The 13,556-nt window shown below is 33.8% G+C and overlaps 2 protein-coding genes and 1 non-coding gene across 5 annotated transcripts; 2 read left to right on the top strand and 1 right to left on the bottom strand.

The window, feature by feature from the left end:
* Positions 1-437: 437 nt before the first annotated feature.
* On the top strand, positions 438-2,858 carry LOC100808694 (probable N-acetyltransferase HLS1). Its single transcript, XM_003533119.5, has 3 exons — positions 438-1,314; positions 1,567-1,697; positions 1,954-2,858. The coding sequence occupies exons 1-3, from the start codon at positions 823-825 to the stop codon at positions 2,834-2,836; spliced, it is 1,506 nt and encodes a 501-aa protein (XP_003533167.3). The 5' UTR covers positions 438-822; the 3' UTR covers positions 2,837-2,858.
* Positions 2,859-5,329: 2,471 nt separating this feature from the next.
* TRNAT-UGU (transfer RNA threonine (anticodon UGU)) lies at positions 5,330-5,401 on the top strand. Its single transcript has one exon. It is a non-coding gene; the product is annotated as a tRNA-Thr (tRNA).
* Positions 5,402-6,183: 782 nt separating this feature from the next.
* On the bottom strand, positions 6,184-13,334 carry LOC100816396 (FIP1[III]-like protein). Of its 3 annotated transcripts, none has more exons than XM_006586828.3 (9): positions 12,859-13,334; positions 12,304-12,512; positions 11,952-12,078; positions 11,632-11,697; positions 11,457-11,528; positions 10,970-11,068; positions 10,695-10,888; positions 8,505-10,176; positions 6,184-6,983 (listed from the first exon to the last, which is right to left on the bottom strand). In XM_006586828.3, the coding sequence occupies exons 1-9, from the start codon at positions 13,183-13,185 to the stop codon at positions 6,456-6,458; spliced, it is 3,294 nt and encodes a 1,097-aa protein (XP_006586891.1). In that variant the 5' UTR covers positions 13,186-13,334; the 3' UTR covers positions 6,184-6,455. The 3 variants fall into 3 exon arrangements, with proteins under 3 accessions (XP_006586891.1, XP_040861280.1, XP_006586892.1); XM_041005346.1 differs by having other exon boundaries at positions 11,009-11,068; XM_006586829.3 differs by having other exon boundaries at positions 12,868-13,334.
* Between the last annotated feature and the right edge of the window lie 222 nt (positions 13,335-13,556).

Raw genomic sequence — 13,556 nt, 5'->3', positions numbered from 1 at the left:
AAATTAATTATAAGGTATAATTAAATCAAATTTTTAAAGTTAGAAACTAAAATTAAGTGATAATATTGTATTATATGCATTGTAAAAATGAACTATATCAAGGCTAAAATATTTTCGTTTGATGCAAAAGGTATCAATATAAATTGAGAAGACTAGTATTTGTTGTTTAACTTCTTTCAAAAAATATGTTAAAATATTATGTAGTAGTGGGCATAGCTAGCTGGCATATTCTAACTTAAAAACTACATTTAATTCAATTTTAAGACCCAAACACGATTCAATTTGCTTTGTGTAGTAGTGTTTTTAGGTGGACATGGATGAGGGATATATAAGGCGTTTTTCCTAGTTGTACATTGGAAGCTTGGTTCTTTGCTCTAATAGGCATTACAGGTCTTGAGTACTGTTAGTGCATATTGATCTATTTCAACTTGATTTTTTTTATGGGCAAACTTGATGTTTACCATACCAGACACATCTTGTGTTAGTGTTGGTGTTTGTAATTAAAAAAAAAAAAATCTCTTTGGCCTTAAAAAAAAAAAATCTTTGTGCCTAGACAATCTCTTTGACTCTTTCAATGTAAGAAATGCAATTTAAAGAATAAGATATCAACTGTTAAAAATTATGATAAACTTAAATAATAATAATGCATGTATAATAAAGTTTAAAATTAATTACAAACTCAACTAATAATCTTTTAATTAATAATTATTGTTGTATTTTATCCTTTGAAACACACAATCTCTTCACATTCTAATAAATGTTATATATTAGGCCTCGGTGCATTTAACTTCAGAAGGCATCACTCATCTTCTAATTCTTCCAATGTGGGACGACGTTCCCACTTTAATCAAGTGTGCCAACAATAAATCAATTTTGAAATATAAAAAAAAAAAAAAAAAAAAAGTGAACATGATCACAAATGTCACTTTCAACGGACGCATCAATTCATATGTAGGAAAATATGAAGTCACGACAATAGAACAAAATAAGGAAGGAAAAAAGAAAAAAAATTCTTCGCCATATTTAAGGATGCAATGTGAATATTGGTGGGTAGAGATCCAAATCAAGAAAGATCCCATAATGATTTCCATTCCCACTGCCTCACTTGCTTCATTTAGCCAAAGAGAAGAAATGGTTGACCGTACAAAGAGCAAGGTTCTTATCAGAGAATATAATGAAGATAAAGATGCTAAAATGGTGAGAAAACTAGAGAGGAACTGTGAGGGTGGAACCAAAAAGGTGGTCTCCATTTTTACCAACATGACGGGTGACCCTTTATCTAGGATTAGGTTTTTCCCCCTTCATGTTATGCTGGTGGGTGACTATAACATCCCTTTCTTTTCACTTTACAATGTTGTTTTTCAAATATTCCACAATTGAACTTGTGTTTGTTTCATTCATTAACAATCTTCAGATTTTGCATATACTCTTTGTCCTACTTCTCCAACATGAAACCGCCATATCTGTTTCCTTTACACATATTTATGTATATCACATGATTAAATAGTATAAATTACCACCTGATTAATTAATTATATATGTATGTGTTCATATAATGACCTTCAGGTAGCTGAGCTTCTTGACACAAGGGAGCTTGTTGGAGTGGTTCGGGGAATCATTAAGAATATGGGCACTCTTTCTGGGTCATTCTTGAAAATGGGTTGTATCTTAGGCCTCAGAGTCTCTCCTACTTACAGGTAATACTCACTTTCTTTCTTTTAATTGGACCTAAATTTGGAAATTGACTTGAAGCATAAGATTGCAAACATGGTTTTAAATTGTGGTTCGCAACCGCAATTGCAGATGCAATATTATGATTTTTAAGGTTTCTATAAACTTAATTAGACTAAAATAACTAAATGTTAGTCAACAATTTTTTTTCATTGCTATTTGTAATACAACTACAAGTGTAATTTTAAAACCCTAATTCAAAGAACATTTTGGTATTTTTAGGAGAAAAGGGGTTGCACTAAGACTTGTGACCGCAGCTGAAGAATGGATGGTGAGAAATGGAGCTGAGTATGCATTCTTAGCGACTGAAAAGAACAATGGTGCATCTAAAAACCTATTCACCATCAAATGCAACTATGTGAATCTCAGCTCACTTGTCATATTTGTCCAACCAACTAGTTCCCTTACAAAGCAAATTTCCACGGATATAAAAATAGAGAAAGTGGACATAGATCTAGCAATTTCGTTGTACAGAAGAACCATGAGGACCAAAGATTTGTATCCATTGGACATGGATGTTATTCTGAAGGAGAAACTCAGCTTAGGAACATGGGTATGCTACTACAAAGAAGAGGGATGGCTCAACTTGCGGAGCAAGGTAAATAATGAAGATCTTATTAATAACAATGAAACCTCAAGATCATGGGTCATATTTAGCATATGGAACACTTGTGAAGCTTATAAGCTTCAAGTTAGAAAGTCTCAACTACTAAGGTTTCTTCTTACAACCTTAAATCATGCAAGAGAGAAAGTTTTCCCTTGTCTCAAAATGTGGGTTAGTAGTAGTGACTCACTTTGTAGACCTTTTGGGTTTCTCTTCATCTATGGAATCTATGGAGAGGGAGTGAACCTTGGAGAGCTCATGGAATCCATGTGGAGATTCACATCAAGAGTAGGAGAAGCAATGAGGGACTGCAGGGTTGTTATAACTGAGTTAGGGTTCGGTGATCCACTTGCTAACCATGTTCCTCAAACAGATTCTATGTCATGTATCGATGATCTATGGTACACAAAGAGACTTTCAAGCCATGGTGATGAAAATGTTGATGAACTAATGATGAACGGACAAGTGAGAAATGTGTTTGTTGACCCGAGAGATTTTTAGGTATATAATTAATGTTCAAAGGTTTGCGGTTTGCCTATGAAAAAAAAAACTTCAAGATGCATGGGTTCTATGTTGACCTAAATTGGCTTGTATATTATCTATATCAGATGGTTAATTAAATCTGTTGATTTTAATCAGCAAACAGTTACCTACATTTAGTTAGTTATGCACGATGTTAATATCAGTAGGTTTTCTATGATATATATATATATATATACACACTCTTTCACCACATTGTATTGAAACACTCCCTGATATTGGGTTGTTGAAAGAAAACACCAAAACATGTTAAATGTTGCTAGGTCTCTCAGGTTTCAATCCCAAGTTCCTATTCTTTTTTTGTAATTTGATGTCCTACAAGCAGTTAACATCATTAATCTCCTGACAAAAAAAACTGATTATAACAGATGAGATGCATATCTGATAATCTCAGCATAAATTAACGCTAGCTTTATGTGTATCCTTGACACGGAGTTATATATCTATGCCTTTTTCTTCCACCCATACATCCCAAAATTAATATCTGCTGTTCTGAAGAGAAGGGTATCTGCTGCTAATTGTTTTTTTTTTCCTGTTCGTTGGAGTTGTGGGAATTGGAAGTTAATGGCTTAATGCAATAACCACTCACTTACAATTCGGGAGAGGAAAGTGGCTTTAACATGGTTCTTTGATCTGTGAAGTTTTGCAATACAATGTTAATTTGGTTAGGTAAATATATAAATATGTAAAGGGGCTGTTGATATATACAAAATGTAGCAAAATGTCTATAGCCAAGTTTGGTTACATATGAATGTCAAATCTGCAGGTTGGAATATTAGGGCACCACTGGTGCCCTTAATAAAATTTATCTTTTGTCCATAAAAATAATAATAATACAAATCATCGTCTTCGTGTGTAAGAATTGTTAATTTAATTAAGATAACAATTAAATCAAATTTTATTTTTGTTTTAGGTCAGATATCACAAATATTTTATAATATAATGATTGTTGGTTATAAAAAATATATATAAAAAAATTAAATATAATTCTTTCATTAAATAAATCATTCTATCTTCATATGAACATAATAAAATTTTACAGCAGATTATTTCTATAATTTAATCAAATGTCTTCTTTTCTTGTCAGTGGATTCTTAGATCAAATAATGCTATCTAATATTATCAAGATATAAAGGCATGATTTTAAGTTTTATCGTTTCTCATACGTACTTTATGTCGAAACAATGTGTTACCATAAAGTACATAAATGGTCATGCCTCTTATCTATCGGTACGGCCATGAGTTCAAATCAATTGAGTCGAAATCTATCGCCACATTGTAGACACGTAAATAGCTGCTGTAGTGATGGCAGGGTTTCGTCTCAGACTCTCAGGCTATCATAACTTTAAGGACACGTTCTATGCATTCCTAAATTAATCATCACAATAAAAATAATTAAATAGCCAATTTGAACAGTGTACACATCCATTGATCCATGTATGTGAGGAAATATTAGCAAATCAAATGTCTAGGAAATTATTCCAAATGTAAAATAACTAAAGGTTATGTTTTAAGTCCTCTAGTAAAAAAAAATATGTATTGTTAGTGTTTATAAAGTGAAAAAAGTGTCATATAAGTCACATATTTTAACAAAAAGGTCCAACATATTAAAAAAAAAAAATAGACTTCGTTTGTCGTCAGACGATCCTGAATATATCTTGAACTATATATCTAGGAATGCAACTTAATTTAAATCAACTGAGTACCGTATAATAATTAACTCATAAGAAATTGGCTCCTCCTGTCATATTTAGAAAAAATAAGTACATTCCTAATGATGTCAAAAAGAAAATTATGTTGTTGAAGTGAAAGGATCACGTACTTTTTTTCAGAAAACAATCATGCCGTACTTGTGAAAATTTCAAATTCAAATAATTAAGTAGATTCTTGTGGATGCTACCAATGATTTGAGGTGGATATATAAGCGTATCATACAAAACTAATATATTCTTTAAAAAAAACTGATATACTGGTATAGCTTAAAAACTGCAGTAAAAAAAAATTGTGTGAACCACTCTATATTTAACGTTAAAAAATGATTCTAAAAATAACGTTAAAAAATGTTAAATGCTACAACTTTGAAGTGAAATAATTTCTTAGACTAAGACCAGTCATTCTACTACTAGTCTAATACTAAAAAAAAAAAAGTCGAATACCAATACATCCTTTTTATAAATATAAGCTTTGTATATACAGAGAGAGAGTGCAATTCAAATCAAAGTTGAAACATTAGATCTTGACATACTTCTGTACTGATTTGGTCACTAATTTTTGTTTTATGACTATGATTTTTAACTTTTAGGTTTTCCAAAGGCACGCTCACTATGACTGCCTTTAAAATAATAATAATAATAATAATAATAATAATAATAATAGAATGGATCAAATTTTCTTCGGTTTAGAAAACAGGAAAGCTCTATTAAATACGTTATTCGTGGAAAACTTTTCGTCGTTGCCCCTATAGCTCAGTGGTAGAGCGTCAGTCTTGTAAACTGAAGGTCTGTAGTTCGATCCTGCATGGGGGCAATCTCCTTTTAATATATCCTCTGTTAATCTTTTTGTACTTCAAGTAGCTATGTACTTTTTTTAAGTGACCACTTGGAAGAGAGGATAATGTTTAAGGACAATACAAATTGGTGGTTTATTCACATAAATATGTTTATCTCTTTTTTTTTTTTACTGCGTCATCTCTATTTTTTTATTATCATATATTGGATCATCTCTGTTTTTGTTCCAGTAAAAAAATGTGTAGAATCCTTATTATGTTCAAGTCTTGTATTTTAGATCCTTCCAAGTGATTTATAAATATTTCTTGAAAATAAATAATTTCTACCAATGTTAATTTATAAATAAGTGAGAATAAACCCTTTCAGTTTCATAGATTAAAATAAAATCCGTGATAATATAATGCAAGATTACTAAAGTTTCTTGTAGTAATTGATAGTAAATATATTGTTGAGGAAAATTAAATAAGAGTTTAATCACAATGCATTATCAGTATAAAAATATTTATATTGTCAATAAGCAATTAGAAATTACTGTTGGTATAATTTATTTGTTTTATAAATTGGTATTTTTATCATTTTCATTGTAAGCTTTTAATGTAAAAATATTTTACTTTTATAGACGTTAGGTTTGACAACTGATTCTCAACCCTTTTTTTTTTAGCTTCCTATTGTTTTGTTCCGGTTTTTACATGCATCTAGTATTTTTCGTGCATATTTTAATACCAATCCCAAATCTACCACCGGAAATATATTTCTGTACCTAATAAGTTGTAAGAATAGCAAGCCAACTCTACTATGTGATTTGATGTTGCCTGAGCTAGAGGCATCCAAAAATCGATTTGATTATTCATATATGTCAGGGTTATTTACAGTCCTCGAAATATAGAGCTTTCAATAAATCTGCCAAAACTGTTGAGCCAATTAGGCTTTATTCCAAGTCAAAAGAAAACGACATCTATAATCTCAATTTTGCCAAGGGCAAAATATAGTTTCTACCAAGGTGGATTAACCAAGTTCCGCCATGGCACTTGTCCTTTATGGAATCTGAAAGAAGCTCTAGCCATCAATAAAAGCTAATTACCAACCCAACGCCTCTTTCGAGCTGGTCTATGTTGCTTCATTTCACCTTTATCTACAATGGAATCATCGTTGAGCTTCAAACTCTCTTCTGCTTCTTTTTTCATTGTCATGGGTTGCTTAAAGCGCTCCCTACGTTTCTCCATCTTGGCTAATGAATCAAGAATCCTTTGACTGTCGTAACCACCAATACATTGCTCAGAACTATTTTCATTTTGTGACATTCTCTTCTTGTTCACACCATCAGTCACTGCTGGACCTTCAGAAGCCTCCTCCATGTATGGTTCTTCTGCTACAAACTGACCTTCCTCGATTTCTGAGCTTTCTTTCTGCGCTTGATCTTGAAGGTCCTGCACCCATTTCTTACTTTCCTGGTTGCTCTTGTGTTTTGGGGTGTCAAATTTGCTGGCATTTTTATTAGATTCATCAAAACCCACTGCAGCTCTCCTCCGCTTCTTAGCAATCCTCTGGTTGGCATTTTCAAGCCTGCCATTGCACAAGACTCTGGAACTTCTCACTTGAGACTGTTAATAGTCAAACCAAAAACCAGGAAAATATCAATACATCTAACAAATAAGAAACTCCAATGCTGAAATATGCAGAATATAGCACCAAATAAATAATAGTGAGGTGTGACAAATGTGAGCCACGGGAGTGTCAAATATAAACATAGAAACTAACAGAATGATCATTAGTAAGTAAGCATTATAGTGAAAAACATGGTAAAGGTATTAGATGCCTTTCAAGCTTTATTATGAGCTCAATATGAAAAAAATGTACCATACAAAAAGTTATGAATCTGCTAAATCATCCATTAAATACAAATCAAATTGGGTACTACACTTAGTATCTGGACAAATCTAATATTGAGAAATACAACTATAAGTATGAATGACACTGAAACTATCAAAAGTCATATCAGATCAAGATAATCTAAGCATGAAAATGAGACTTATAAAATATCGAATTTGGTAGAGTGGCCAATGTCTTTTTATCACAAAATCAACACAATAAAACAACTTCGTGCTGCCAATAATCAACTTTGGAAATCATTTTAAAGAACTAAAACTTCATTTGAAGAAAAGCCCACAGAACAAAAGCCAGAAACCAGTTATAAAGTATACAAACCTTAAACATATAATAGGCTTATAGGCAGATGGGAGCATTTAGCAGAGAAAGGTAAATACCTGAAAAGACACCCTTATCGTCCAAAAACACAGCATTTATACATAAAAACCAATGCAGGCTTTTGAAAGTGATAAAACATTACAACTATTTTGCAGATCCATGCATTAATAATAGAATTGAATATACAAAGCAATTTTGACAAGTTAGGAAGAAGAGATAGTCTTGTCCAATTCTCTCCCCAGCCTGCTTATAAAAGTAATTAAAGGCTAAACAGCATACTATGCCCATCAAGATCTAAGGATAAGTTATAGTTTACCAATAATATATATCATACCTAATTGAATAAGAAATTCAAAAAAAAAAAGATGTGTGATATCCAATCAATTAAAATTCTAAACAAAATAAGTGCATTCATTATCTCAGGCCAAGAGATTTACAGATGTGGCCATGATAAGGAATGATGGAGGAACATGGCAGAAGGCCGAAATTCAGCCATATAAACGCGCCATTGTGCCTTATGGCACCACCATGGCCACTATTTAACAACACTGCTGACTATTAATGTAGCATACAATATTACTAAACAAATGAGAATAATGTTGCGACTTCAAGAAACTGCACAGATTTATTTCATACACTTGACCAGGAATTCTCTAGAATTTTCCATTTTAGCTTGATATTGATGTTGAAACTCAACATCAATACAATCTGAAATCGGTCCAAACTTAAAATCATTTTTAAAACAAATAAAAGTTGAGAACGAAAAGATAAAACATAGTTAATATTTGGGAGAAAGGTAGTACAGCGGACATTATATGAATAACAGTTACCAAAAAGAAATAAAGTAAACAGATGTCAAATAACTCTTTCATAAAGACAAAAGTACATGTTCTTGACCATATTTTCCCCATCTTTACCTTTCCTTCCCCATGAATCAAGTCAACTGATTTCCTGCATCTCAGCAATGCCTGCCCACCCTTACTTCTGCACATAATCTTAGAGCTACCTTTAAAATATTTCTCACTATCTCGTATTGGCATGCTTAGCTGATGCCGCTGCAATGGCAAATCATCACTCTGAACCTTAGCAAACAGAGATGTTGCATGAGTTTCATGATGTCTATAAATAATTTCATCCTCTGTCCAGTTCAGGAACTTAGATGGGGACCTGTAAAACTGATACTTTTTTACAGGATAAATTGGGAAATCTTCATCTTCAGCAGTGTCAGTATAACCACACAACCAGTTACTGCCTCTGTTGTCCCTAGCATGCTTATCTCTCCCCGAACCCCCAAAGTTTCCATTTACTCTTTCCCCATATGCATAATTTTTCGCTGAATCTGTATAAGATTGTCTACGATACTTAAAACTTGAAGTCTGGCAATGTGTATATTTCTGACAATTATCTTCAACTTCCATTATCCCAGAACACAAGTTATTCAGAACTAAAGGGGGGCTATCATAATGTCTTCCCCTACAGACAGATCTTCTCCAATCTCTATCAATATGTGGAAACTGCTCTTCACGATAATTATCTAAAAATTCCAGTTCTCTCTCAGCAATAGTAGACATTCTATAGCTCTTGTTTAGAAACTTAAACTCGCATTCATCAAAATCATCAATGCAATTTCTGTCTATAAAATGGGATTTTCCATCCATTCTTTTCCCTTGAGTATACCTCTCTTCATCAGGAAAAGATGAATGTTTTGGAGGAAACTTCCTTGACTCCCTGTAGGAGCAAGGACTCAGGTCATCAGAAGAGTACTCACAACCAAGATGATACCAATCTCTCTCTCTGTCCTCACTATCTGCAAATCGAGGGCCTGGTTCAAAAAAATAATCCTCCACATCCCCATTTTTTCGGTCATGTCGGTTTGTATTCTCCCTTAAGCTTTCTTGATCTTCATGATAATATTTAGAGCGGCATGCAACCAACTCATCAACAACCTTTTCATCGCCATAATAGTAGGATTGTTTTGTTTCCCTATTACATGAAAGATCTCTTATTTTATGACTGCCAAAAACTTGCAGTCGGTCTTTATGTCTGCCATAATCAACTGGTCGGCGAGCCAACAGAGACAGATTCCTTGCACTGGACTTGAGGATGGAGACATCATTATCATTTTCAGTGTGCTTATTTATATCATAACTACTAGGTTCATATCCACCACTTCGGTGCCTCCATTCCTTTCTGAATTGACCTCTAGTTCTTGAATTATAAGCTGCACTTACTGCTTTTTTATTGATACTATTGTTCTTTGAATTCTTCCAACAAAGTGGCAAAGACTCCTTCATGTCAGTGACACAATTCAACGATTTCCTTTTTAAAGGGCTGAAACTTTTATCATTATCAACTTGTACACTGTTATCCATTGCCTCAGAATCGCTATCAGTATAGGAAGTCAGGCTATGCTCTTGATCTCCAAGAGACAATTCTGATTCAATCCAACATGGATAAGAACTACATGCGTCTATGCCACCACCTTCCTCTGCTTTTGTTTCTCCCTCTGGCACTTCTGCAGTATCTTCAGAATGTTGGTCTGCTTGATCCCGATGCTCATCTCCATCTACACCAGGAATCGGCCCGCTTCTGTGAAATGCAGAGTCCAGATATGAGTTGTGAAGTTGATAAAAGGTCTAATGTACTAAACCAAGAAGTGACTTTAAGAAAACCTTAAGCATTTTAACAATCACCTAATGTGTCAATGGGGGAAAACATGGTAGTCATTTACAAATTAAAAATAAAGAATCAATTTGAAACAAGGAATGCTGACAACTATACATAAGAAATGATTATCCTAGTATACGTTGTAGGATAAAGCTGCAGTTAAAGTACTAGTGTTATGTGGTATGCCTTTCATCCAATAAGATTTTACAGACAATCAACACAAGGTTGAGGATAGGGGTTTTCTATATTTGGCAAATCAAAAACCATTCACATATCTATATTACTTTATAGTTTCATCTTAAACTTGAATTCATCCATACTTCTAACATGGAGTATACAGAAATGCAAGCAAGCTTCAATGAAGTTCAAACAGATCTGTATTCAATAATCCACACAAGAAAATATACAGAAAGGAATCAGACAGATGCAGTGTATCTGACCTTCTATGAAGAGAAGAGTCCTCTGCTTTTTTCACATCTTCCAACTGATCTTCAGACAGCATTTCATTGAGCTCACCAGAAGAATTGAGAACACTTCTCTTATTGCCTGCCATAGATTCGCCTTCTAATGATGCATTCATTACAGTGCTATTGCCAGAACCAGAACAGTCATCAGAGGAGTCAAGCAGCTTGATCTGCCCAAAACCAATAATAATTACTGCAATGACATAAGCAGCTACAGCACAAAAATTGTTGTAAACAGAGTGAGTGCACACCTCTATAACATTAAAATCCCTATTACGTGGACGCCTTACATCTATGGATGGCTGTCGTTCAACCATGCTGTCCTCAACCTGAATTGCTCTGCCTTTTGGCTGAATTATCAAATATCAGTCATCAGTCAGTAACTCAGTATCAAAATCCAAGTTCATATTTACAAGCAACAGTTAAGATGATAACTTGAAGAAACTCACAAAATACCAAAAGCTTTAAAATTATAATAGGTGCTGAAATTATAAGGAAAAGATGGAAAAAAGGAAGAGAAGGGGGGCAGGGGAGCTCTGAACGTTACTCTTAATGTGTGAGAATGAGATGTGTTACAAAACATTAACTGGTCTGACTTATGCTAATAGCCTAGGTCAAGCACTAATTTAGTTCAATTAATTCAAATCCATCCCAATAATACTGTTAACAAAACATGACTCCCAACACATGAATAACCCAAATATTCTAACAAGAGCCAACAGCTGAATATCTGCGTACCAATCCACAATCTGATGAAGGAAAAAATGCATTTCCTGACACAACTTGATCAGTTTGCTCTCTCATGACTTCCTGAAATATTTATCCTGGTGAGCAAGATCAGACAAGAGAATTCACCACAATAACACAACATATTAGTTATTACTTAAGTATACAGATATATTATATTAAACACCTGATTCCAGTTTGCAGCGTCATCAACAGAAATACCAGTTTGCAAGGATGTTCGCCAAAGTTGCTCCTACAAACAGTGTAACACTCTTATCAGTTATGTTTCTCGTGTCTCTAATAAAAAACAAATGTCAATTATCTCACCATTAAACCACTAAACAGATAACCTAGTGGGTTATACCAACAACAGTGGCAGAAATTCCAGTACAGCTAGCTAGAGGAATGGATAAATAAATTATGCCAGCATCTAACCAGAGACACCAAAAGACAAGCATCACATAAAAGCTATAAAGTGAGATCTATTGGGCATAATAATATACCCACCAATGAAGAACAGTATAACTTCCAAGTGCTCTCATTAAAACCAAAGTTAAAGTAATCCGTTATGTCAACTCCAGGAACCTTCCATAGCTTCTCCGTTAATGTATCAGTGTTTACATCAAATATACCCCTGCAATAGAGGGCAGGAAATCACAATAGACAATAAGATTTACAAATTCTAGCCAGAATAATATAACATGTCCAAAATACCATGAATCATGATCATTGCCAATTTCAGTATGAGATACACGTGATCACACTGAACTCTGCAATGATATACCACTTATTCATGCCACATTTAGTTTATCAAAGAAACAAAAATTAACTGAGCTCTGTATGGACTGCATAGACTGACCAGTACCAAGGAAGAGCCGATCCATATCCACATTGAACAGCCATAGGATTTGCTGCAAGACACACTCGAGAGGAGCTCAAAGCAAGGTTCTGGATGCAGGCATCGCCATTCCTCCTCCCTTTGTTCAACGATGAAATGTAAGAAGCCATACCCATGGACGCATTGGCCTTCATATTATTCAAAATCGCCAATCCTCGACTCCTCCCAGTCTACATAAAGAAATCACAGTTCAACCTAATCAACACAACTTGAACAATTTAAACACTAAATACCCGTCTCAGTTGCATAATTAAAATCTAAACACTAAACAGAAAAATACATTGAACCATAAAAATAAAGCAAATAGGAAAATAACAAAAATATCACGCAATTTATAAACTGAATCTAACTTGTAATTTATTTTTGTTGAGACATTGCTTACTATTCATTACAGTATCCACAAACAATTGAAACAGCAATCCAATTCCACATCATCCAATAACTAACGAAACAAAACAAATTTCAAAAATAGAAACAAGTCAACAACTCAAAGAAAGTAAGAAGCAGCAGCAGCACCTTACTAACCTTAGGATGAAAAAATCTGGAACCATTGTTATCATCACCGTTGTCGCCATTGCCTTCGTCGCGAGCATCAGCTCCGACAGGAATATCCTCGTCATTCAGCACGATTTTCAGACCGTCGTCGTCGTCGCTGCTGTCACTCTCAGCAGCACAGTCATCATTCACTGTCTCGCTGTCCATATCCTTATCAAGATTCACAATGTTACTGTTTACATCAATTTCATCTTCTTCTTCTTCTTCTTCTTCTTCGGGGATGGCATTGGGAACTTCAATGTCGACAGTGTAGAGTTCGCCGAAATCGTCATCGTCTAAACCTTCCATTTTCAGTTACTCACAGTCACATCGCAGCCACCTGGGAAAGAAGAATCCTAAAACCCCTAACTAATCTATAAATATCTCGTCAAAACAAAAACCCTTCCTTAACAAAACTGTATCTTTTGCCATAACCCTTGCACAATCTTAAACCCTAGCATGCGTATTTTAGAGCTTTGAAAAATTAAATAGAGTAAGAATTAATGAATTGTTAATGTAATATTATTTTGTGAATTATTCTTTTCTCAATTGGACATTTTTTCTTCTTTTTTTCCATTATAAATAAAAGAATCATAAAAGTTTATTGTTTTTCAATTTTCAAACTTAAATCCATATCACATAAATCATCCATTTTATTTTTTATTCAAACTTATTTAGTG

Source organism: Glycine max, chromosome 9 (genome assembly GCF_000004515.6).
Source record: "Glycine max cultivar Williams 82 chromosome 9, Glycine_max_v4.0, whole genome shotgun sequence".
Taxonomy (NCBI): Eukaryota; Viridiplantae; Streptophyta; class Magnoliopsida; order Fabales; family Fabaceae; genus Glycine; species Glycine max.
This window is presented reverse-complemented; position numbering and strand designations above follow the sequence as displayed.

Bases quoted from the DNA above. Each gene is read 5' to 3' on its own strand.
- LOC100808694 (XM_003533119.5), top strand. From the start codon at position 823: ATGTGGGACGACGTTCCCACTTTAATCAAGTGTGCCAACAATAAATCA. The intron at 1,315-1,566 runs GTGGGTGACTAT...AATGACCTTCAG, and splicing joins TCCCCCTTCATGTTATGCTG to GTAGCTGAGCTTCTTGACAC. The intron at 1,698-1,953 runs GTAATACTCACT...TGGTATTTTTAG, and splicing joins AGAGTCTCTCCTACTTACAG to GAGAAAAGGGGTTGCACTAA.
- LOC100816396 (XM_006586828.3), bottom strand. From the start codon at position 13,185: ATGGAAGGTTTAGACGATGACGATTTCGGCGAACTCTACACTGTCGAC. The intron at 11,698-11,951 runs GTGGGTATATTA...CACTGTTTGTAG, and splicing joins AGTTATACTGTTCTTCATTG to GAGCAACTTTGGCGAACATC. The intron at 6,984-8,504 runs GTAAAGATGGGG...GACTATTAACAG, and splicing joins TGATTCATGGGGAAGGAAAG to TCTCAAGTGAGAAGTTCCAG.